This window comes from Globicephala melas, chromosome 15, assembly GCF_963455315.2.
Source record: "Globicephala melas chromosome 15, mGloMel1.2, whole genome shotgun sequence".
Taxonomy (NCBI): domain Eukaryota; kingdom Metazoa; phylum Chordata; class Mammalia; order Artiodactyla; family Delphinidae; genus Globicephala; species Globicephala melas.
Genome location: NC_083328.1, coordinates 19,340,526 through 19,365,286, shown reverse-complemented (window position 1 = coordinate 19,365,286; position 24,761 = coordinate 19,340,526). Strand labels below are relative to the sequence as shown.

The window sequence follows — 24,761 nt, the reverse complement described above, 5'->3', positions numbered from 1 at the left end:
AAAGGTCTGCTGATAGAACCGGGGTTCAGTTCAGTGTTTTTCTCCACAGTATGCATGGTAGAAACATGACTTTTGTACCACAGGCAGGTATTAGGTAATATTTGGAAGACCAGGTTCTGATTCCAAATGTGCCATGATAGTACTTTGGCCTTATGAGAGATTTTGAAGGCAAATGGGTACTGACCTCTTTGAAGAAGAGGAGGTTGTTACTGATTAAGAATTTACTAATGGTGAATGTGTTTCTATGAAGATGTCTTTGAGCTGTGTAACAAAAAGATGTCTAACTATGCACTAACGGGAAGGGGGGAAATGGGCTTCTACTTCCATGGGAGTCAATAAAAAGTACTGTTTTTAGGTATATCAGAGTCACCATTTTTCCTTTTCTCCTACTGAGAAAGAAAAATGATTTATATAGATTTATACATGTAAATCTAGATTTATGTACTCAGGAGGTTATGAAGAATGCTAAGGACCTCTTTTTGTTTTAGGTAAGAACCATTTTATTTCTACCAAATGTAGATGTGTTTTGCTTATAAATACTAATAAATTATTAAAATAAGTAGAAATTAAAGATTTTGGTGAATTCAGATGTCTGATGAGACTGGAGCAGGACAAAGGAGACAGGAAATAGATATGAGAAAAGCAGAGATTACTGCAGTTAACAAAGTAAACTATTGTCAAAAACTAGATTCAGAGACTAATGAGCCTATAGTTGTTGGAGGCATCGTATGGTTGTGTCCTGAGCCCTGAGATACTCTGCTTGGGCAACAATTAGGTCTTCAATTTCAAAGAAAACAAATCAGGAGTCTTCTGGTTTAAATTTTGGAGTAGAAGTTGGGATGGATTCGCAAGAATAGCTTTATCAGTTATAACCAGGTAAAAGAAAGCTCCAGACTAGGAAAAAACACATGATATATCATCTTTTTCACTTTTATATACTTGTAGTTCTAATTAGAATAGTAGCTGTGCTTCAGAATGCTTACTAAGAGCTCTCTCTCTCAGTGCCAGTAGCCTTAGTGAAAGTACGCCTGATAAAATGTTACTTAAAGGCAGCATTTTGCCAGAAGCGAAAAGCATTGATTCATCTAATAAGATAATCCTGGAATTTTTGTGTAAACCAGGCATAGTGGTTAAAAGTCCAGTCTTCTGAGTCAGATAAACTTGGATTTGAATACTGCCTTTGTAGTTCTTATCTCTGTGACCTTGAGCAAGTACTGTAACCTCTAAACTTCGGTTTGACTCTGTTAAAAGGAGATAATCCAGGTTACTTAATGTGGGAATGAAATGATATATAATATAGAACATAAGTCACTGGAGGGTAGTTAATGCTGAGTATGTGATAGATAACTTATAAACGCTGGTTAGAAAATTTTGATTTGTAGCTTTCAAAGTCATTAAGCCAGAATTAGTCATTCCTTTATTTTTGGAGAGTTTGATTTTGCTCTTATAAGTAAGATGAAAATGTATACTAGGAGGAACATTAGTTTGGGGGTCAGATTTGGTTTTAAATTTTAGCTCCGCCATTTACTAGATGTTTAGTCATGGGCAGCCTTCTTCTGCCCTTAGTTGCCTTATTGGTAAAATGGAAGTAATAATTCAAATGCATAGAATCATGGTGAGGATAAAGAGATATTAGATAAATTGTGTGGCATCCAACTGATACTTGGTAAATTGTAACTCCCACAACTGTGGTTTTGCAGTATCCTAGCAACCTTTTAGTCCATTGAAACATCATATTAGCAGTTTCCCCAGTCATTTCAGAGTTCCTCCTCACCCAGACGATGACTGGCTTTTTCCTCTCATTAAAGTAGAACCCAACCCAGCATGGGTGAATCACAGTGCAGTGTCTCTGCCACAGTGCAAGGAATATGTCTTGCAACATAAGAATGGGATATATTATCTTTATAAATCTGTCAGGCCAAAATTGGTATTTTATTGCTTTAAATATAAATCAGTTTGTTTATTGATAAAATGGAGTATCATATGTTTAATTGTACTTTTTTGCTCTTATGAATTGCCCATTATTCTCTACCCATTTTCCTCTTGGGCCTAGAGTTTTTGTTATCTATTTACATGAGCTCTCTGTATAAGAAGCTCATTAACATTCCATTTAATGTGTTTGATGCAAAAATTTCTAAGATTATGGACTGTATTATATGTTTGAGGTTGTTCTGAGGATGAGATACCAGGTAGAAATATCTAAATATCAGACCCCATAGGGGGTACATATGCAGAAGATGCAAATATATGTTTAGAAGAAGGAAAGCAAAATTAAATAACATTTATATTCTTAGTTTAAGACTCCAGTCCTAAACTCTAGTGACTCTGTTGAATGCTTTCCTGTTAGGTTTAGCAGCCTTAAACCAAAACAGTACCTTTTCCCCTTTGGTTAGGGAAAATTGGGGTGGGCAGTGGGAGGGGGGTAGGGAATGGATCCCTTTAACTTGTTCCAAAGGACAAATATTTTCCAGTTTGTCTTTTAATTTGGAATAAATATATACACACAGACACCTTTGAAAAAATAAAATACACTGCATAATTTTATTTGCTCAGACTTAACAATTTTTACTCTGATTTCTTGACTCATTTTTATGCTGAGAAAACCTACCGTTTATTCAGATTTTAGAAAAAGTTTTGCCTGTGCTTTCTGAAAGCTTTAAAAAATTTTAGCATTGTATAGTCTAACTGTTTAATTTATCTGAACTTCATTTTTATATATATTTGGGACCATTTTTTCTAATTAAAAAATCAAATTAATCAAAAATTAAATTTAAAAATTCCTTTATTATATAACTTTTGCAAACTTTTTTTTTCCCCCAGTGTGTTTGGGACTTTTTTTTGTTGTTCCTGTCACTAACTTCTAGTTGAAATTGTTAGGTATTATCTTTTGTTTTGGACTCACAAATGGAAGTCAGAAGCTCTGTAGATGCTGCTACAGTATCTAGTTTTCAGAATTTACTCAGAAATGAGAACCACGTGATATGTGCTTTTAAAAATACAGATTCTGATTTAGTAAATCTGTGAGGCTTGAAGAACCTGTTTTTGTTTTAAACATATGCCCCATAGCACTTTTAATTAAATAAATTTGGGGATCACTTCTAGAATTGTTAGTTATGAAAGAGAGACTTGAGGGCAATCTGACTTTTTTTTCCTTTTTTAATTTGATTTTTATTTTATATTGGAGTATAGTTGATTTACAGTGTTGTGTTAGTTTCAGGTGTACAGCAAAGTGATTCAGTTATACATATATCCATTCTTTTTCAGATTCTTTTCCCATGTAGGTTATTACAGAATATTGAGTAGAGTTCCCTGTGCTATACAGTAGATTACTTTTTTTTTTTTTTAAAACACGTGCTTCTGCCTGAAAAATAAATCTTTCATCATCCCACTTTTCTGCATCTCACATATTTGGACAAAATTTGATGGACAGATTAACCAAGATCTTGGGAATACCATATTGTGAATATTGTATGGGTATCCTCTAGCTCTTAAAAAAGATCTGTACGTTAGAACAGATGTACCTTGCCTAAGGTGTTTTGCTGAAGAGCAGAATTGGTTAATAGGGTGGTTTCATCCAGAAATTCATTAATGAAGCTCGGTGGAAGAATTTACTCAGTCACCTAAACCTAGAGGATTGTAGAAGGACAAATCAGCTATGTTCCTCTTTGTGTTGGTAATTTAAGATGGGAAATTTTGGGTAGGAAGGTAAGAGTTCCTTGAAGAAGCAGAGCTAAGACCCAGGAAAAGGTATATTTCTGATTTCTCTAGGATTTTTGAACATGCCATTTGCTGTTCTTGGTGCTGGGACCACCATGTGGAAAAAGGAAGAAGAAGTAAGAAACCTGCACTTACAGAGCACATGTAGTGTAAGGCAGGGGTCCCCAACCCCCGGGCCTGTTAGGAACCGGGCCGCACAGCAGGAGGTGAGTGGCAGGCCAGGGAGGGGAGCTTCATGTGCGGCTCCCCATCGCTCGCGTTACTGCCTGAACCACACCGCCCCACCCCCGTCTGTGGAAAATTGTCTTCCACGAAACTGGTCCCTGGTGCCAAAAAGGTTGGGGACTTCTGGTGTAAGGAATGCCTAAGAGTTTTATGGGAGTGGGGAGGGGATGTTGTCATAAAATACTTCTAAGATTAGCTGAATAGAGGGGTAGTGGGGGATGATTGGTTGTTTCCTAGGAAAGGTGGTAGACAGAAAGATTTTCAAGAAAGGAATGTCATGAAAGAGCATGATGCCTTTCAGAGAATTGGAGGTATTTGATGCAGAAGAGGAGATGTGTGTGGATGTAGCAGGATATGAATCTGGAAAAGTGGTAGATAGGGGCTGTGCTAAGGACTTTGCATTAATTCTGAGAGCACTTTAATAATATAGATAATGTGGGGCAGAGAGTTGATAGATTTGGGGAGAGTGAAAAGGGTATGGGATGAGATCAGCACTTAAGCCAAGGAGACCAATTAGGTTTTTGCAGGATGAAATTGATAATGGCCTAAATCGCAGCAGTGACATTGGAGATACAAGGATGTATTTGGATTGTATCAAGGAGATAATTAATCTATTGGACCTTTAGACTGACTGGACCTAAAGGGATAGGGAGAATTTGAGAAAGATGTACCTGCTTTAGTAATTAGATAGATAGTGAGGCCGTTTACTAAAATAAACAACAGCGCTCCTACTTCTCTGGCAGTTGTAACTTATTCTTGCCATGACTTCTCTTCTTCGGTCTTCTATTTAAACCTATTCTTTAGGTCTTGCCATTTCTTATTTTACAACTTCATAACTTCTTTTTCTACCTGTATGCTGAATCCTAAATCCATATTTTTAGTTCAAACTTTTACTGAATTCTAGAACCATATATTCAGTAGCATTCTTATAGCAGTGGTTTTCATAGTTTACCCAAGGGCACCTGAGAGGCTTCCTGAAGCTTTCATGAGATCCACAAGGTTAAAACTATTTTCATAATAATAGTAGAAAGGCTTTGTCTAGCCACTTATTCTCTCATGAGTATACAGTGGAGTTTTCTTGAGGGTACATAATGTGCAAATCACAACAAATTGGATGCAGAAGTAGATGTGAGTATCCACCTGCCTTCTGTTAAGCCAGATGTTAAAGGGATTTGCAAAAATGTAAAACAATGCATACTTTTCTTTTTTTGTTTTGGAAATTTTTTTTCAAAAATTTATTTTTAATATATAAAGGACTTTCTTAATGAGTCAATAAATATTTTAAAATTTTCTTTGTTTAAATTCCTAGTATGGTAAATATCTATAGATGTAACCCACATAAACAAAAAATTTTTGGTGTTCTCAGTAATTTTTTTAAGTGTAAAGGGGTCTTGAGACCAAAAAGTTTGAGAGTGGCTGTTCTATAGTAATAACAAACCTAACAATTAAACAAACAAAAAAACCCTAAACTCATTCTCACATACTTCCCAAATTTAATTTTTGTCTTCTATTTCATATCTTAGTAAATGGTACTACTGTCTACTCGGATTCCCGGCCAGAAACCTGGGGTTCATCCTAATTCCTCCTCCCTTTTTTTACCCAGATGGTAATAGTAATCACTAACATTCATTGAGTACTAACCATGTGCCAGGTACTGTTTTTAATTCTTTACATCTATTATCTTGTTAAAACCTCACAAAAACCCGATGGGTGTAGGTATTAATACTTGCCTCTGTTTTACAGATGAGGAAACAGGTACAGAGGGGATAAGTACTTTGCCCATGGTCATGTAGCTAGTAAGTTGCAGAGCCAAAATTTGAATCCAGCCAGTCTTTTGAACCTTTACTTCTTTGTTCTGGAACAGTTTATGTAAGATTGATATTATATATGCTTCTTGAGGATTTTATTTACACACTCCCTGTAAAGTCATCTGAGCCAGGTGCTTTTTAGGGAGGTAAATCTTGCAGGATCTTTCAGTGTCCTCAGCTGTTATTATTCCATAGGATCTTCTACTCCTCTGTGAGCTCATTTTGGTAAATTATATTTTACAGAGCAGAGGCTGGAAAACTGCAGCCTGCAGGCCAGATCTGGCCCACTGCCTGTTTTTTTTATGTGAAGTTTTGTTGGAACACAATCATATCCATTCATTTACGTGCTGTCTGTGGCTGTTTTTTTGTGCTACAGCAGCAAGTTGAGTAGTTGCAACAGAGACTGTATGGCCTGCAAAACCTAAAATGTTTACTATCTGGCCCTTTACAGGAAAGATTTGCCAAGCCATGTTGTAGAACACTCAGTTTAGCTGGGTTTTCTGTTTTATTGGTATAGATTGTAGTATTTTCTTGTCTTTACAGAATCTCTATATTTGAAGTTATGTCCTTTCTTCCCCAGTACTATTTATATTGCTTCTTTTATTTCCCCCATTGTTTGGGATTACGAAAATTTTGTCTGATTTATTTGTAACAGTGTTAATGTTGGTATTCCATCTTATGCTGTGCCCTACAACAATTTAAATAGCATTTAATTTAGAGATAAATATCTCTTAAAAGTATGCTAGTTAAAAAAAAAATGAAGTATGCATGGTAGTATTGATCAAACTATGTGATCCTGATTGATGATTTCATAAATTTCTCCACTTCTTCTATGCTAATTAATCTATTTTTTTCTGCCTCTTCTGGGATCAGTGTTAAATAATTCCCTCCTCCAGTTTTTCCAATTATTTAATGAGTTAAGCCTTAAGAAATACCTTAATTTTAGAAAATCATCTCTTTTTTTTTTTCCATTTTCGTTTTTAAAAATTAGGTTAATTGGTAGTTTACTTTTTTCATAGAACCATGCCTTGGATTTATTGGTTCACTTATTTGCATTCCAAAAAACTTTTATTGAATCAACAATGTATAATATTCCGGAGATTAAAATGTAAAATTATAGCATATTTTGTTTATACTCCTTTTTTATATCTGTGTCATATATTTATTCAAATCTTTATTTGCTGTTGGTTCACTTTTAAAGTCATTGATTTCTACTTTTATTTTTACTGATTCCTTCTTACTGCTTCCTTTAGTTTGATTTTTAACTTGAGTTGGTTGCTTCACGTTCATTCTCATTGAAAATAATTAAGTCTGTGATACCTTAAAATTTATTATGTGTATTGTTTTCACTATTTTTTTAAATATAATTCTACAGTTTTGGTATTTATTTCCTCTTCAACTCAAAATTTATTTAAATAAGGCAGTTGTATTTGCCTGTGTTTCTAGTGTGATGCCATTGTAATCCAGAAATACCATCTGTATTATTCCTACTTTTTGTAATTTATTGATGTTTTCTTTAGTGCTGGATGGTTTGTGTGTGCACTTCATGACTGTTTCTCGGGTACTTGTCAAAAAAGGTGTTACCTCATTTCAAGATATATGGTTTTGATTTTTCTCAGTTTTTCTTTTCTGTCCCCACTTGGTTTACACGTTTTGATACTAAGATTTGGTATATAAAGGTTCTTAGTTGTTTATTTCTTTTTAGTTTGTTTCTTTTATCAGTATGCAAAATCTTTATAATGCTTTCTCTTTGAATTTTAAAAGTCTGATATTCATGTTGCTTTCATCTAAGTTTTGTTAGCATTTCTTGTTAGTATATCTGTCTCTGTACTTTTTTCCACCAATTTTCCTGTATTTTGTTTCAGGAGTGATTTTTGATAAGTATATTCCTTAAGTTTGTTTTTTCTTTTCTTAACCCTGTTTAAGATCTTTTATTAACTAGTTAATTTAACCCACTCACATTTTTATTGATTACAGATATTTTGAGTTTTATGCTTGACATTTCATTTTGTATTTCATGTTAACCACAATTTAAAAGTAATTCTCTTTATTGCATTTTCTGTCTGTTGAATGGATCGTTTTGTCATTTTTCCCCCTTCCAATGGTTTAGATATTTACTGACATAATTAACCTAAATTTTAACTACACATATACAGCAGCGAAAATTATTCAGTATTTATATCTGTTACCCAGCAACTCCACCCTTACCCTGGCACACCTACATGCACTGTTAGCTTCTCCTTTACTCTTTACTACTACATCCCATGTTTACATCTGAGATTTTACCTTAGATTATTTAGTTTAGTATTATAGTCAGTAGTTACATGTCTTAATGTTTTTACTGGTGTCAGTGAAGTTTTCTGGCCCAAGAAACTAGTATCTCTTTCAGCCTTATTTTCCCCATGGCGCTTTATTGATAAGAAATACAGGAGTTCTTTGAATTTTTGAGGTAGGTGTGGGGTTGCTGGATGACCGTTGTAAATACTGCTTCTGAGTTCCTAGTCACTTCTGAAGTAGTGTTAGGGTTCTTATACACGTCTTCATGTAGGTTATTCACAGTGTTTGCATGTAGGATATCTTCTAATTTCCTGAATGTATTAAACAACACTTTCCTGTTGCTGTCTCACATAAATAACATCTTGTTCGGGTATTAAATTGTTGTCACAATCTTTTCCCTTTAGTAATAAAGTGGCGGACAAACTTGTATTTTAGCAGTGGGTAACTGCACCACTTTAATGTTACATTCCATTGCCAAATACCATACTGAGCCCAATACTACGCATGTAAAAGCTGAGTTAGAGTTTTTATGTGCCTTATAATTTCAGTTACATATACTTGATCGTCTTTTGGTTTCAGAGGTACTTTAGAATATTCTAGTTCCTTATTTTCCTCATGACAGAGGAATATACATTATTGTTACATTCTGGGAGCATAAAATTGTCTAGGAGACAGAATTTTCTACATAAAGTAATTAGACCTAGAATGCACTTGGCCCAAATGCTAATAAGAGGCTTTTCGGTTTGCCTTCAAGAATGGAAGGAATTCCAAGCAATAGATGGAATGTTTGTGATTTTTCAATGTAATTCCTCCTGAAATACAATTTTTTTGTATTACTTTAGAAAAATCAAAATCAGATTTTAAAAAATAAGAGGTCAAGATCATATATTAAGAATAAAAAGTATCAGTATTAGTGATATAGACTAAATCCACCATTTCAGAGAAAGAAGACAATAGTGAGGCTAAACTGTTAAATGAAAGGTAGATCTGAGGGTTTGTAAGAGGAAGTTGGGTGGCTATTGGAAACAACCCATGTGACCAGCACTTTATCACAGAATCATATACATTTTAGGCATTTGATAAATATTTCTTTTATTCGGGCCACAGTAATACCTTTTGTTCACTGAGTGTTTACATTATTCTGGGTACTAGATCAAGACTGTCTATACCATATAGACAAGGAAAAAGACACAGAAATAGCGTAGCTAGTGAGTGGTGGGGTTGGAGCTCTTAACTCTCGAACAGTTTTCTCTGAGTGTCCTCACTGATCACATGGAGACGAATCACTTTATTTATCTGACAGTGGCATCTGTGAAGATGCATCAAAATCTCAGAGAAACATTAAACTGCTACAAAAGTATAAAGTGGTATTATGCCAGTCATTAAAAAATAGGCACTCTACAGGCATACCTCAGAGATTGTGGGTTCAGTTCCAGGCCACCGGAGTAAAGTGAATATATATTTTTATTTTAAAAACTAATAACTTAAAACTGCCACACACAAAATGATAAAGTGAATGTCACAATAAAGCGAGTCACAAATTTTTTTGTTTCCCAGTTCATGTAAAAGTTAGGTTTGCACTATCCTGTAGTCTATTGTTTAATAGTATTATGTCTTAAAAAATGTACATACCTTAATTTAAAAATACTTTATTGCTAAAAAATGCTAACCATTATCTGAGCCTTCTGTGGGTCATAATCTTTTTGCAGCGATAACATCAAAGGTCACCGATCATAGATCACCATAACTAATAATAATGAAAAAGTTTGAAACACGGCGAGAATTACCAAAATGTGAAACAGAGACACAGAGTGAGCAGGTGGTGTTGGAAAAAATGGCGCCGATAGACTTGCTCGATGCAGGGTTGCCACAGACCTTCCATTTGTTAAAAAAAAAAAACAAAAAAAAACCACCCACCACCATATCTTCTAAGTGCAATAAAGCGAAGCACAATAAACCAGAGTATGCGTGTATAGCCTTGTGTTTGGTGCTCTGTAAACATTAATATATTTAACCTTAGGAGAGCTCTGCAAGCAATAGGTGTTATCCCTCTTTTACAGAGGAGACCACAGGCTTGGGTTTTTACAACTTGTCCAAAGACACAAAGCTTACTAAAGGCAGAGCTGGGATTGAAACCTGGGTCCATCTGGCACCAAAAGTTCATATACCACGCTGCCTCCCTGTAGTTTTAGAGATGGGGTATATTTTCACTGGTTTAGAGCATTTCCCTCAGTTTATTTACGTATTTAATCTCCTTTAGGAGTCCAGAAATTCACTATAGTCTCTGATTGTTCATACAGTAGACAGATAGCTGTTTTTCAGACTTGCTTAAGACAGGGTATCCAAGTTATTTCTCCAATTTTGGTTAGTCTCATAGATTTCAGTCTGTGATCTTTGTATATACATCCCAATTCTGAATTTGTCTTATTTGATTCAGGCTTTACATTTTAATAACAAAAAACAGTGTTAACTTTGCTGTTTTGTAAGGGAACTAGCAGGATTATTTTCTACCCTTACTCTGTGTTGTCTTTCAAAGATGAAAAATAGGGACCAAACACATTAAACATGAGGCAGATTAAGAACACTTAGTGGGGAATTGAGGATTCTTTCGGGATTACCAAAACTTGATTTGTCACCTTTGTTATTTTAGTTATTGTGAGTTCCAGAGTTGTATAAACAGTGCTTGTTCTCTAATTGGAGATAATATGGGAAGGAGATGGTGAGCATGAACTGTCATCCAGGACAGGGAATGCTGACTGGTGTCCATTCCCTTATCAGATAGGTAGTTAGCAGAAGTAAAATTTGACGCTTGGCAGTGATCCTTCTCAAGAAAACTGGAGCCCGTGAATGAGGAAGGATATCCCTGCACACGTAAAGCTTCTGTTCCTTTAGGATTGTTTTTCTTAGTGCCTTTTTACTTAGATGGCTTGCAATGGAGGTGCACTTTACTGGCTAATCTTTTCCACCCCTTTTCTTTTGTTGGGATTAGTGCCAGAACAGATAAAGCCCAGTGTAAGCCAGCCTCAGCCTGCCAACTCTAATAACGGCACTTCCACAGCAACCAGCACTAATAATAATGCCAAGCGAGCCACAGCCAACAATCAGCAGCCGCCGCCGCAGCCGCCGCCACAGCCACAGCAGCCGCCGCAGCCGCAGCCACCACAGGCCTTGCCTCGGTATCCGCGCGAAGTTCCACCTCGATTTCGCCACCAGGAACATAAGCAGCTTCTAAAGAGGGGTCAGCATTTTCCTGTCATAGCAGCAAACCTGGGATCTGCTGTTAAAGTGTTAAGCAGCCAGTCAGAGAGCAGTGCTTTAACAAATCAACAGCCACAAAATAACGGAGAGGTGCAGATCAGCAAAACCCAGTCAGGTGAGAGAAGGCATTTCTTACGAGACTCCAACTGTCGTCATTAGCAGTGTAGCAAGTTTATAAACTCATGCCTGTTTGGTGATGTATTTGTATTCATCAGTATCTGTGTTGTAAAAATAAGAATTCTATACAGAAGTTATGAATGGGGAATCTGAAAATGTTTCCTGTAGGTTAACTAGAGCTCTCCCTCCAGATCTTACCCATTTTAATATACACCTTATAGCTAAAATTGATTATAAGACTATAGCTAAAATTGAGCACCCCCCCACCAAGTCACGTGCTAAGCAGCTGTGCACGTTATTGCATTTAATCCTCAACAACCCTGAGAGGTGTAAGCTGTTCTTATCTCCACTTTTCAGTAGAGGAAACTGAGGCACCAAGACAAAAATGGCTTGAGATCAGTTACCACGTGCCGTAAAGAGACTACCACCCCTGAAAATTCTGTTCAGAGCACATGCATTTCAGTTATTGCCTCAGAATGGCTTTTCTCAGCTCAGTAATGATTGTGAGGCAGAAGATAAATCCAGTATGTGATTACAGTTTTCTCAAAGCCCAGTTTGTTTTGATATGTTCTGACGACTGGTTTGTCCATTCACTTATTGAACTATTTTGACAGTTTTACCACAAGTCATATAGAGAATTGAGGATAATCAAGGTTCCCACACATGAAAACAGTAGCAGACTGGTAATGAACAGAGTCTCTAGAGCCAGATGGACCTGGTTTTGAAGTCCTAGTTCCACCATATACCAGCATGTGTGACCTCGGCAGGTTACTTAATTGTTACGTGTGTTCGAGTCTCATTTGAGCAGCCTTTCCTAACTATCTCAGGTAGAATATTCACTTTCTACCTCTATGCTCTCTTATATATACCAGGAACTACTCTACGTTGTAATATGGTATTTCACAGCTAATAAGTAGCAGAGCCTGCACTCACATCAAGATCTGTCTGACTCCAAAGCTATGTTCCTAACAACCGTGCTTTGCTTTGGCAGCATATTGGTAGTGATAGGTAAGGAGGAAGAGGGCACAGATGTGATTTTTCGAGCATAGGTAATTAGAGAAGCGCATTATTGGAAAGGATGCAAACTTAAATTATCAGCCCAAGTTAATACTTACTTCTACTCCCCTACACACTTTCTTGCATAAGCTTGGCCAAATCACTTAACTTATCTGACTGTCGTTGCTAACCTGTAAAGTGTAGTACCCAATCTGTAAGGTTGCTTTGAGGATGATATTATGTGACATGTTAAAGCAGCTAGTTTAGTGCCTAATATTTAGGCACTGCATGAATTATCTTCCCTGAAACTTTTACCGAAGGACCTGCACTTTTCAGGAGGAAGAGTCTGGTTTAGATATGTTAGATCTAATGCCAAGCAATTAATAATTTGGTTTGAAGTTCCTCTGGGAAGTCAGGTTGGAAGCAAAGCAGATGTACTGAGTCATCAGCATCATTGTGGTTAAAACCTAGGAGAGGTTATTTATACAACAAATGCTTGAGTACCTACTGCAAGCTAAGTAATAGTGGTATGATAATTAACAAACAGGAAAGTGGGATAGTAAATTTAGAAAATATATGTTGAATATGCTTTTTCAATTTGGGAAATGAAAGAGCAAAGCCGTTTTTGAAATGGAAACAATGGGAGTATAAGAATCTTATTTCTCAAAAATTGGTATGGGTCAAGAAACCCAGAAGTGTTATGGGTATACATTCAGATGAAAAGAAAGCCTATGATGTGGGCATAGGAAGAAGTCTTCAAAAAAAGGCTGAGAAGGGAAAATATCCCACCTGTTTCTAAAACAACTTTACAAAGGTGGACTGTGTTAATGTGGAGGTTACGATGGAAATAAGGAGGGTGCAGCAACCTGCCTGAGGTTTAAAATTAAATCCCCACACAGCTAGAGAATGCAGAGGATGAAGGCAAAGCATTCTGCAGAAGAACCAGACTTGTGCTTTTGTCTTGTTTTAAACATTTATGACTCCCCCTTTAACAACATAGTCACGTATTTACCTTAAAATATTTTTGTAGGTGCTACTAGAAATGATAATAGAAACACTAGTCACATAATAGGGCATTGGGTGTCTGTGAATTAGGGAGGACTTCTCAGGTCTCTCCTGGCTCCTGAAGGGCTAATAATAATATAACAGCAATAATAATAATAATATAGTGACTAACCCTTATGGGGTGCTTATGACCCACACACTGTATTAACATGTTTAATTTTCATTTTGCAGATTAGAGAATAGCTTAGCAATCAATCAAGAGCAGCGTACTGGACGGTACAAACAGCATGAACAATAGCCCAGAAACCCCAAAATTGCATGTTGTGAATTACATGTAGTTCAGAAATGTGGGAACATAATCTTAACTGTTTTGTCTCTTTGTACTTGTGTTTGGTTTTTTTGTTTCCTGAACAGAGATAGGTAATGGAATAGATTTGACATTTAAATTAATACATGCAATACATACATAGAAATTTACTTACAAGTTTGCATGGTAAAGATGAGGAGTTCTGGATACACTTCCCTTGTCCTCACAGAATGCATTTCTCGTTTGTTCACTGCAGTCAAGGAAGAGGGATAGTACCTAGATGACATTAGGTATTTTCTAAATTAGAGGTCACACAAACTAAATGCCTTCATAGGCTAGCAGGTAAGTGGAGTAAAGGATGAAAAGAAGTAATGGGAACTGTGGTAAATGTATTGATTTTGTACCCTGCCTGACTACCTTTACATTCTCATTTTAAGTATTTAGAACCTGTGCTGGTCAAACCACACAACGCTGCAGGCTGAGCTGCCAGTTTGTGGCTGTGCCTCAAACACTTAGTGATGGTTTCAGTCATCACTGAAGGACCTCTCTTTTGCAGTTGATTTCTTAGAGCCTTAAGGTATCAGGCCTTGCTCCTCCCCCAAAAAAACCCTTGAATTGGGGGGCCTGAAGGCTGTGTGATAAAGGATTTGGGGGGACTTAACGCTTAACAGGGCTGGCAGCAGTATTGTTCTTAATGGGGCAGAGTGTTCCAACACACATTTTTATCATCCAACTGACATGACACATGCAGAAAAGTTAAACAAATAGATTCAGATCCATCCGTTATTAGTACATTATATATACATACATATGCAAACATGTGCACAAATGTTCATTGCACTTCACCTTTAATACTTCCACAGGTAATTTCTTAAAGAATAAGGATAGTCTTCTATACAACCATGATACCACAGTCACCGTTAAGCAGAAGAGGGATGTTTTCAGCAATATCCTGTGATACGTAGTTCATGTTCACATTTTTGCAGATGGTACCAAAAAGTCTTTGTTTATAGTGTGATATCATTTATATAAAATATAAAGCTTGCAAAACAACATATTTTGCTTATGAGTAAACTCAAATATAGCATTTTGTGTGGTTACCACTCAGTTACCTACTGTAGAAGAAAGGAGATGTAAGCAAGAGAGGGGTACACAGGAGTTTTCTATTATATTAGTAGTATATACCTTAAGGTGAGGGGTGTGTGAGTGTTTTTTATATTACACTATAGATTTTCCTACGTTTCAATTTTTTTAAGAAACTTAAAGTTTCCAGAGATGTTTAAAGATTAAAATACTGTCCATCCAGCTGTGCTCGTCACTGCCTTTTCGGTGTAGTACACATCCTCGCTGTCCTGTAACTTCCACTTCTTGCTCTCAACTTGTCCCTTGGTCTGTAAACATATTCAAGTCTTTATAATCTTTAAAATAAATTCCTTTGAACTCCCATTCTCTTGGGGCTGTTGTAGAATTTCTCTCTACTTCTAGAGTTCTTACAGAAATACTCTAGACTTCGAATCTCTGATACATCACTTCATTCCTCTGGAGTCTGGCTCCTGCTCCCTTGACTGAAGTAGCTCTTACTAAGGGCACTGACCTTCTCTGTGCCAAACCCAGACTTTTCTTATTTTTAATTGTGGTTACAAAATAGACTTTTCCATTCTTATCTTAACCTATATCTACATTTTTTATCATTGACCCCTTCCTTCTTTTTAAAGCTCTTTCATTCTTTCATTTTTCTTTGACCAGTTTTCAGATGTTACTCCCTCCCAAGGCTTTGTTTCATCTCTCTCCCCAGTTTTAGGTTCCATGTCTTCTGGATTTCTTCAGCTGATGTTGGGCCCTTCAAACTCAACATGTCCAGAATCGAACTCATTATCTTGCCACATGCCAGTTTCTCCTTCTGGATCCCATTGCTCAAAAGGTCGGCAACCCCATTCATCCAGTCACCCATCTAGAACTCTTAAAATCATGCTTAACTCTCCTTCTTCTTCATGTCTACAGGCCACTGGTTTATCATGCCCTGCTGACCTTAACTCCAGGACATCTCTCAGCTTTCCTCTCTCCTCTGCACTGCTGCCACCATTGACCTGGTTCAGACACTCACCACCTGGTCTAGAGCAACAACCCTATGAATGTCTTCTATAGTCGTCTCCCCACAGTCCCTACCCCAGAAACCAGTCATGATCCATACACTGCATTTGGTTGTGGTATTGCATTTGTCTTCTTTAACCTGCCATGCCCGTTCATTTACATGTTATCTATGGCTGCTTTCCAGCTACTATGGTAAGTAGTTGCCACAGAGGCCATCTGGCTGGCAAAACCTAAAATCTTTGCTAATTGGACCTTTACAGAAAACGTTTGCCAGCCCTTGGACTAGAGGCTAGAATAACTAAGGATACTTTTTTTTAAGTTTTTTTGGCTGCGTTGGGTCTTCGTTGCTGCACACAGGCTTTCTCTACTTGCGGTGAGCAGGGCTACTCTTTACCGTGGTATGTGGGCTTCTCATTGTGGTGGCTTCTCTTGTTGTGGAGTGCAGACTCTAGGCACGTGGGCTTCAGTAGTTGTGGCTCGCGGGCTCTAGAGCACAGGCTCAGTAGTTGTGGCGCACAGGTTTAGTTGCTCTGCGGCATGTGGGATCTTCCCGGACCAGGGCTCAAACCCATGTACCCTGCATTGGCAGGCGGATTCTTAACCACTGCGCCACCAGGGAAGTCCCTAAGGAAACATTTTTAACTTTCTCACTCAAGTACTGTTTGAAATTGTGCATCTAAGGTTCTCTCATATTCCCAATGATAACAGTTCATACTTCCTGGAAATACTATAAAACCTAAATACTGTTAACTTCTGAAGGTCTTTATTTTTGGTGAGATTGGAAGTCTTTAAGGCAGAAAGCACATATTTAGCCATTTTGTTACATGATACATATTTATTTAGGAAATTGTATGAATTTTCCTGGATCTAAATTCTTCCTGAATGAATTATGCAATTCCCTTGAATTATCACCAGTCTTTGCTCTACCCCACATGTCTTCTTTCTGAATAGGTGCTACATAATGCACTGCTGTGTCCTTTTTTTTTTTTTTCCCTTTGGCCATGCCTCATGGCTTGCGGGATCTTAGTTCCCCAACCAGGAATTGAACCAGGGCCCTCAGCAGTGAAAGCGCAGAGTCCTAACCACTGGACCGCCAGGGAATTCCTTTTTTTTTTTTTAATATTCTTTTTGAGGTATGGTACTAGAGCTGCCCTCAGTCTTCCTAAGGCAATTTTGTATGAGAGCAGGATGCTGATGATATTTTGGACTTCAGATGTTTCTCAGTTAAGTTCAGTCTTCCAAATCTTAGTTTAAAATTTGTATTTTGCATTACACTCAGTAATACTGAACTGTCCCCTTTCCTGGAAAAGTGTAATTATCATCTTCTACTTAATGATGTTTCTATATGTTTGTCTTCCAGATCATTTGTAATGATGGCTTTTGGCTTCCTTATGTGTAAGGGAAATATATTATTTGACTTCTTCCAATTCTGAAGTAGTCTCTGACTCTGAAATGTTTTAGTCATGATTGCTGAGGAGTCCTGCACTTTTTATAATTTTAGTCAGGCTAGTAATCTCCCCACCCACACCCTGACTCCCTATCCCACTCCCCTACTCTTAGATTTTTATTTTTCTATCTAAGCTGCAGTGTTTTTCATAACAAAAATGGCTTTGTGATCCAGCCTTGGTAAATGCAGCTTTTGAGATAGCCTTTTAATTTAGGTTTTTGGGAAAGTGTTAAGTAGGTTCCAGATTAAAAATGGAATTTTAGCTAATAATTACTGATGGCATCTCTTATTTTCCTAAAATGCATGGGAGTACACGGCAAAAGGCAAATTTAGAACATTACCACCTCCAAACTAGGTCATGACCAGATTGTGAGAGAAAGTTTCACTAACATTAAAGGTGATAGAATTGGTTTGCCAAGTGTATTCTGCGGTTCTCTGGGGCTTTTTGCTTTTGATATATTTGGGCATTAAAAAAAAAAAGAAAAACTTTAAGTAGTCCAATCTCTGTTTTTTTAATGGTTTCTTTCTTTGCTTTTATGTATAAAAAATTCTCATTCACAAGTAACTTCTTGGTTTCGTCTTAACACTGAATCATTTGGTATTGTTTTTGATAGGTTGTCCATTTAAAAAAATCTTTATAAAATATTGAATATTCCTTTTGCTGATTTAAAATGCTAACCATTGACATATAACCTTAGATAATATACTTGGGGCTGTTTCTGGATTACTTTTTCTGTTCAATTGAAGTTCTTATGTACTCTGGTAGTACAGTGCTATTTAACTGTTACATGATAACAAGAGTTTGTTTAATCCTTTTATTTGTTTTACGTGAACTTTTAAATCACTTTAATCAAATTATAGACTCTTGTTAGTTTTTTTTATAATTGGATTAAACTTAAAAGGAACATTGTTATATATTCCTATTGAGGAACAAGTTTCTATACTTAATCAAGTTGTCTGGTCTGCAGTAAAGTTTAATCATATATGACTTTTTAAAGTATTTATGTTAGCTTTATTCCAACTTCCTTTATAGTTTTTTATTTTTTGGCTGTGTTGGATCTTCATTACTGCGTGTGGGCTTTCTCTAGTTGTGGCAAGCGGGGCTACTCTTCGTTGTGGTGTGCGGATTTCTCATTGTGGTGGCTTCTCTTGTTGAGGATCACGGGCTCTAGGCGCACGGGCTTCAGTAGTTGCAGCATGCAGGCTCAGTAGTTGTGGCACGCGAGCCCTAGAGCACGCGGGCTTCAGTAGTTGCTGCACGTGAGCTCTAGTTGTGGCGCACGGGCTTAGTTGCTCCGTGGCATGTGGGATCTTCCGGGACCAGGGCTTGAACCTGTGTCCCCTGCATTGGCAGGCGGATTTTTAACCACTGCGCACCAGGGAAGCCCCCCAACTTCCTTTATAGTTTTTGTGGCCGTTACAATTAGGATCTTTTTTCATCCCATTTTGCTATAGTCCATGAGATGATGATGATGATGGCTTGATTGTTTTAGATTTGGAGAAAAGTGGATGGATTTGGGACTTCGTGACGTTTTGGTTTTGCTGTGCACAGGAGGGAATCAAGGATAAATGTTAGGTTTTAGGAAACTTACTGAAATGAGGAAAACTAGTAAAGAAGCAGGATTGTTTCTTCCTTTGGGAGGAGGCACCTGTAGTGGTATAATCTAGGAGCTGGCATCCTTTTTGAGATATCTAAATGGAGAGTTAAAGTAAGCAATTTCGTATATGATTTCTAATTTTGTTCTTCTTGAGGGAGGCATGGTGGAATGACATGTGCTTTAGAGATAGGACTGAAAATCACTGATACACATTAATTAATGAAAATAATGGTCCTCATTTATTAAGTACCTAATCTGGATCAGATATGGTTCAAAGCACTTTTAATTATTTAATCATTTAATCCTCACAACTGTATGAGATAGGTACTGTTACTATTCCCACTTTACAGATGAAGAAACTAAGGCACAGAAAGATTGAGGATCTTACCTGTGGTCACATAGCTGGTAAATGGCAGAGCGGCTTTTAAACCCAAGCAGGCTGGCTTCAGAGTTTTGCTCTTAATTACTACACAAAACTGCCCTTCATGGAGCACTTATTTGAAACTGGCACTGAGCTACATACTTGGCATATGACAGTAGGTTAACTAAACAACCAGGTAAAGAAGTACGTACGTACTGTTTGTATCCCCATTTTGCAGGTTTGGTCACACAGCTACTGCATAGAGTCCAGACTTGAACCTGGGTATCTCTAGAGTTCCAACCATGTTCTGAGCCACCTTGCTTTTTTACCTAATGATGAATCTTGCCTTTCTTACCTTATTTTCTACAACCTTTGAGCCTCGATTTCCTCATCCGTAAAGTGAAGGTAATGCCTGTGCTCTAGGGTTGTTTCAAGGATTCAGTGACAACATTGCACATAAAGCACGTGCTCCAGAGTGCCAAATGGTGTTGCTGACAGTGCAGGTGCTGGTCTGTAGATTTGCTTTTACCCAGTAAGACTGAGCGACATGTTAGTATCCTTTATTTCATGAGAAAAATCCTCCTCATGGGCACTGAAAGATGAAAAGCTTTACCTGGCAGCTTAAAACTGCCAAATGATTCTTAATCAGAGAGCAGAAGTCACAGTCACAGAACTTCATATCTATCTATCTATCTATATCTGTATATCTATATTTGGTGAATTATGTATACATTTCTGGTCTCTGTCTAGTCCTTTTTTTTTGCTACTCTTTCTAGCTCATCACCTTTTGCTGCTTAACAATTGTGCTTTGAGAGAAAATGATGCAAGGTGAACCTGATTTTCCATATTAGCAATACCCTTATAGTGAGTGACACTTAACTTTCTGGGCTTACAATGCCTGGTGGTTGGTTCATTGCATCTGGGACGTGACTTGAGCATATGTATTACTGAGAAACACTGCATATGATTCTGATTACTACTGTAGTAGAGAACTACAATATGAGCAACCCGCTAGGGACAGTCTAAATGCAAACATCTTATGCAGGTTAATATTTCTGAGGATTTCCATCTACCAGATCCTTAAACTGAATGAGAGTAATGAATTTGGGAAAGCATTAGAAGCACTAAAACTGCCTGCCCTACATGCAGTACAATAACTAGATGATAACATCAGTACGTAGCAGTAAGTCTAAGACAGGATTATGTGACCAGTCATTAATGTCTTCAAATGTCAGGAGTTGATTTTTTAATCATAACTTTGATCTTCAGCATATCAACCATTTTTCTGTTGTCTTCTAATAAACGTGGCTATTAAGACATTTTTATGAAGGAGAGTAGAACTAAAATTATTTTTACTTGCATGTAGTATTTTTCAGATTGAATATGAACACTAATGAAATGGAAATATAATGGAAAAGCCTTTATAATTCTTATAAACTTGTTGTAATACCCAAAACAGTTGTGAAAAAGCTATTCTAAAAAAGTGTGGATAGAAAAGGATTCCTAATATATTTCTAATACATTTTATCAAGTTTGGCCTGTTCACTTGTCTTTAACCGTTTATATCCCAGCGCCTTCTTTCCCATGTTGGGCCTCCAAGCCTGGGTTGCTCCATTATCCTAATACATCATTACTACCTTGTCCTTCCTGACTCCAAATTCTTTACTTGCTGATATGTTAACAATTCACTCATTCAGATATTTATTGAGGAACTCTTATGTTCCAGGTACTGCTCTAGGCTCTTGGAATAACATCAATGAAGAAAGCAGCAAAATTCCCTGCCTATGTGGAATTAATTATTGGATATGGAAAATTGGTGGCTGAGATATAACGAATGCCTTTGTAATGATACTGCCAAGTATTATAGCTTGTTGATGTTGAGGAGCCATGTACATTTATAATATATTCATCAGTTTTCCAAACATTTCATACATTTTTGTGCTTCTTCTTTATTCTAGATATAAACCACAATACTTCAGGATCCCATTATGAAAATTCGCAGTGGGGACCTGTGTCTTCTACAAGTGACTCTAGCACAAACTGTAAGAATGCTGTTGTAAACGACTCGCCTGAAAAAGAAGCATGGCCCTCAGTCCCTGGCAGTGATCTAGAGTTGGCTTCAGAATGTGTGGATGCTGATTCTGCCTCCAGTTCTGAATCAGAGAGAAACATCACTATCATGGCTTCAGGGAGCACAGGTGGTGAAAACGATGGCCTTCGGAATAGCACTGGACTTGGATCCCAAAACAAGTTTGTGGTTGGTAGCAGCAGCAATAATGTGGGCCATGGAAGTAGTACTGGGCCGTGGGGTTTTTCCCATGGAGCCATAATAAGCACATGTCAGGTCTCTGTGGATGCTCCTGAAAGCAAATCAGAAAGTAGCAACAATAGAATGAATGCTTGGGGCACTGTAAGTTCTTCATCAAATGGAGGGTTAAATCCAAGCACTTTGAATTCAGCTAGCAACCATGGTGCCTGGCCAGTGTTAGAGAACAACGGACTTGCCCTAAAAGGGCCTGTAGGGAGTGGTAGTTCTGGCATCAATATTCAGTGCAGTACCTTAGGCCAGATGCCTAACAATCAGAGTATTAACTCTAAAGTGGGTGGTTCTTCTACCCATGGTACCTGGGGAAGCCTTCAGGAAACTTGTGAATCTGAAGTAAGTGGTACACAGAAGGTTTCATTCAGTGGTCAACCTCAAAATATTACCACTGAAATGACTGGACCAAATAACACTACTAACTTTGTGACCTCTAGTTTACCAAACTCCGGTTCAGTACAGAATAATGAGCTGCCTAGTAATACAGGGGCCTGGCGTGTGAGCACAATGAATCATCCTCAGATACAGGCTCCGTCGGTTGTAAATGGCACTTCCCTTTCTCACCTTAGCAATGGAGAGTCAAAAAGTGGAGGCTCTTATGGTACTACATGGGGTGCCTATGGTTCTAATTACTCTGGAGACAAATGTTCAAGCCCTAATGGCCAAGCTAATGGTGACACTGTGAATGCAACTCTAATGCAGCCTGGCATAAATGGGCCTATGGGCACTAACTTTCAAGTTAACACAAATAAAGGAGGAGGTGTGTGGGAGTCTGGGGCAGTGAATTCCCAGAGTGCATCATGGGGAAATGGTGCAAATTCTGGAGGAAGTCGAAGAGGATGGGGAACTCCTGCACAAAACACTGGCACTAATATACCCAGCGTGGAATGGAGCAAACTGCCTAGCAATCAGCATTCCAGTGACAGTGCAAATGGCAATGGTAAGAAGTTTACAAACGGATGGAAATCTACTGAGGAAGAGGATCAGGGTTCTGCCACATCTCAGACAAATGAGCAAAACAGTGTGTGGGCCAAAACGGGAGGTACAGTGGAGAGTGAAGGTAGTACAGAAAGCACTGGACGCCTTGAGGAAAAAGTAACTGGGGAAAATCAGAGTAGAGATAGAAGAAAAATTGATCAGCACACATTACTCCAAAGCATTGTAAACAGAACTGACTTAGATCCACGTGTCCTATCCAACTCTGGTTGGGGACAGACTCCTATTAAGCAGAATACTGCCTGGGATACCGAAACATCACCTAGAGGGGAAAGAAAGACTGACAATGGGACAGAGGCCTGGGGAAGCTCTGCAACACAGACTTTTAACTCAGGGGCATGTACAGATAAGACTAGCCCTAGTAGTAATGATACCTCATCTGTATCGGGGTGGGGAGATCCCAAACCTACTCTGAGGTGGGGAGATTCCAAAGGCTCAAACTGCCAGGGGGGATGGGAAGATGATTCTGCTGCTACAGGAATGGCCAAGAGCAATCAGTGGGGGAATTGCAAAGAAGAGAAGTCTGCATGGAATGATTCGCAAAAGAACAAACAGGGATGGGGTGATGGACAAAAATCAAACCAAGGTTGGTCCGTTTCTGCCAGTGATAACTGGGGAGAAACTTCAAGGAGTAACCATTGGGGTGAGGCTAATAAGAAATCTAGCTCAGGAGGTAGTGACAGTGATAGGTCCGTTTCTGGTTGGAACGAACTTGGTAAAACTAGTTCTTTTACTTGGGGAAATAACATAAATCCAAATAATTCATCAGGATGGGATGAATCTTCTAAACCGAATCCTTCCCAGGGATGGGGAGATCCTCCAAAGTCTAATCAGTCTCTAGGTTGGGGAGATTCGTCAAAGCCAGTCAGTTCTCCGGACTGGAACAAGCAACAAGATGTCGGATCTTGGGGAATCCCATCAGCTACAGGCAAACCTCCTGGTACAGGCTGGCTGGGAGGACCTATACCAGCCCCAACAAAAGAAGAAGAGCCCACAGGCTGGGAGGAACCATCCCCAGAATCCATACGTCGCAAAATGGAGATCGATGATGGAACTTCAGCTTGGGGAGATCCAAGCAAATACAACTACAAAAATGTGAACATGTGGAACAAAAATGTCCCAAACGGCAGCAGCCGTTCAGACCAGCAAGCACAGGTACATCAGCTGCTGCCGTCTGCAAGTGCCATCTCAAACAAGGAGGCGAGCAGTGGCTCTGGTGAGTTTTTATTTTATGGAGTCTGTGTTACAAAGTACTTCACAGTATTGTGAACCTTGTTTCAAGTTACTGTTACTATAAAACTTGTCTAACGAAGTATTTGGATGTGCACACAAAGCTTTTTTTAACTCTAATCCAGGAGAAGTTTATAGGGAAGAAAATTATGGGAAAGGTGTTTACCATCAGGGAACAGAGCTCTGCCTTTGGCAGTGTTGGCTGTGAATCCCACATACTCCATTCTCCGTTAGGAACGCTGTAGAAGGCAGAATTGGAAAAGTGATGTCAAGCTGGAATGCTGTACACTTTTTTCAGTTCTTCTGAGTCAAGCCATCACGTTTTGGTTTTATTATTTGACTAAAATATCCCCAGAAATAAAACAAGTATCTAATAAGCACAATGCTCTCTAAGAAACTAGGTACTATATTTGGCCTTAGAAGGAATTTACTTAAGTAGGCATGAAATCTAAGTCTATTGGATATAGCATGTATGTATGCTTGCTTAAAACATTTAATAATATCTTTCTAGCAAGGAACTAATTCCTATCCTCTGCAAATTATCTTGACAATGACATTTTTCATTAGTTGTCATTGAGATGTGTTGCCTTTGTGAATGGAGGTTTTATTGAATAATCCATTGGATGTAGAGACAGAAGTGTTTTCATGAACTAACCCTTCAGCACCTAACTTTTTTTCTGAGTATTATTAATTTAGATATAATTCTTAGAAAAAACAGGTATGTATCTAAGGGGAAGGCTGTTTTGGTTCTTTTAAACAACGTGTTTATGGCTTGGCTTTGCCTTGCTTTGGACAACCTAATAAATTTTTTAAGAAGCATTGTTCAGCATGTATAAAAGTAGGATGCCTACCTATTATTAGTCTTACAGTAAATTGCTTTTTCCAGAACAGTGATGTTGAAAGGTTGTACGTATAGTAAAAATTTTATACACATACTGTACCCAGCTTGATCACCTGCTTTAATTCACTAGGTTTGACTCAGAATGACTTGACTTTTCCAGGAGTTAA

General features: G+C 37.9%; 1 protein-coding gene across 12 annotated transcripts in view; it reads left to right on the top strand.

Moving 5' to 3' along the window:
- TNRC6A (trinucleotide repeat containing adaptor 6A) overlaps positions 1 to 24,761 on the top strand; it is a 203,106-nt gene that overhangs the window by 141,150 nt on the left and 37,195 nt on the right. For 10 of the 12 annotated variants that reach the window (XM_060285738.1, XM_060285739.1, XM_060285744.1 and 7 more), the window contains 2 exons: positions 11,017 to 11,400; positions 21,166 to 23,739. In XM_060285738.1, coding sequence (XP_060141721.1) covers positions 11,017 to 11,400; positions 21,166 to 23,739 — 2,958 coding nt within the window. The remainder of the gene's footprint in view (positions 1 to 11,016; positions 11,401 to 21,165; positions 23,740 to 24,761) is intronic. The other 2 variants (XM_070043777.1, XM_070043776.1) reach the window with 1 other exon arrangement.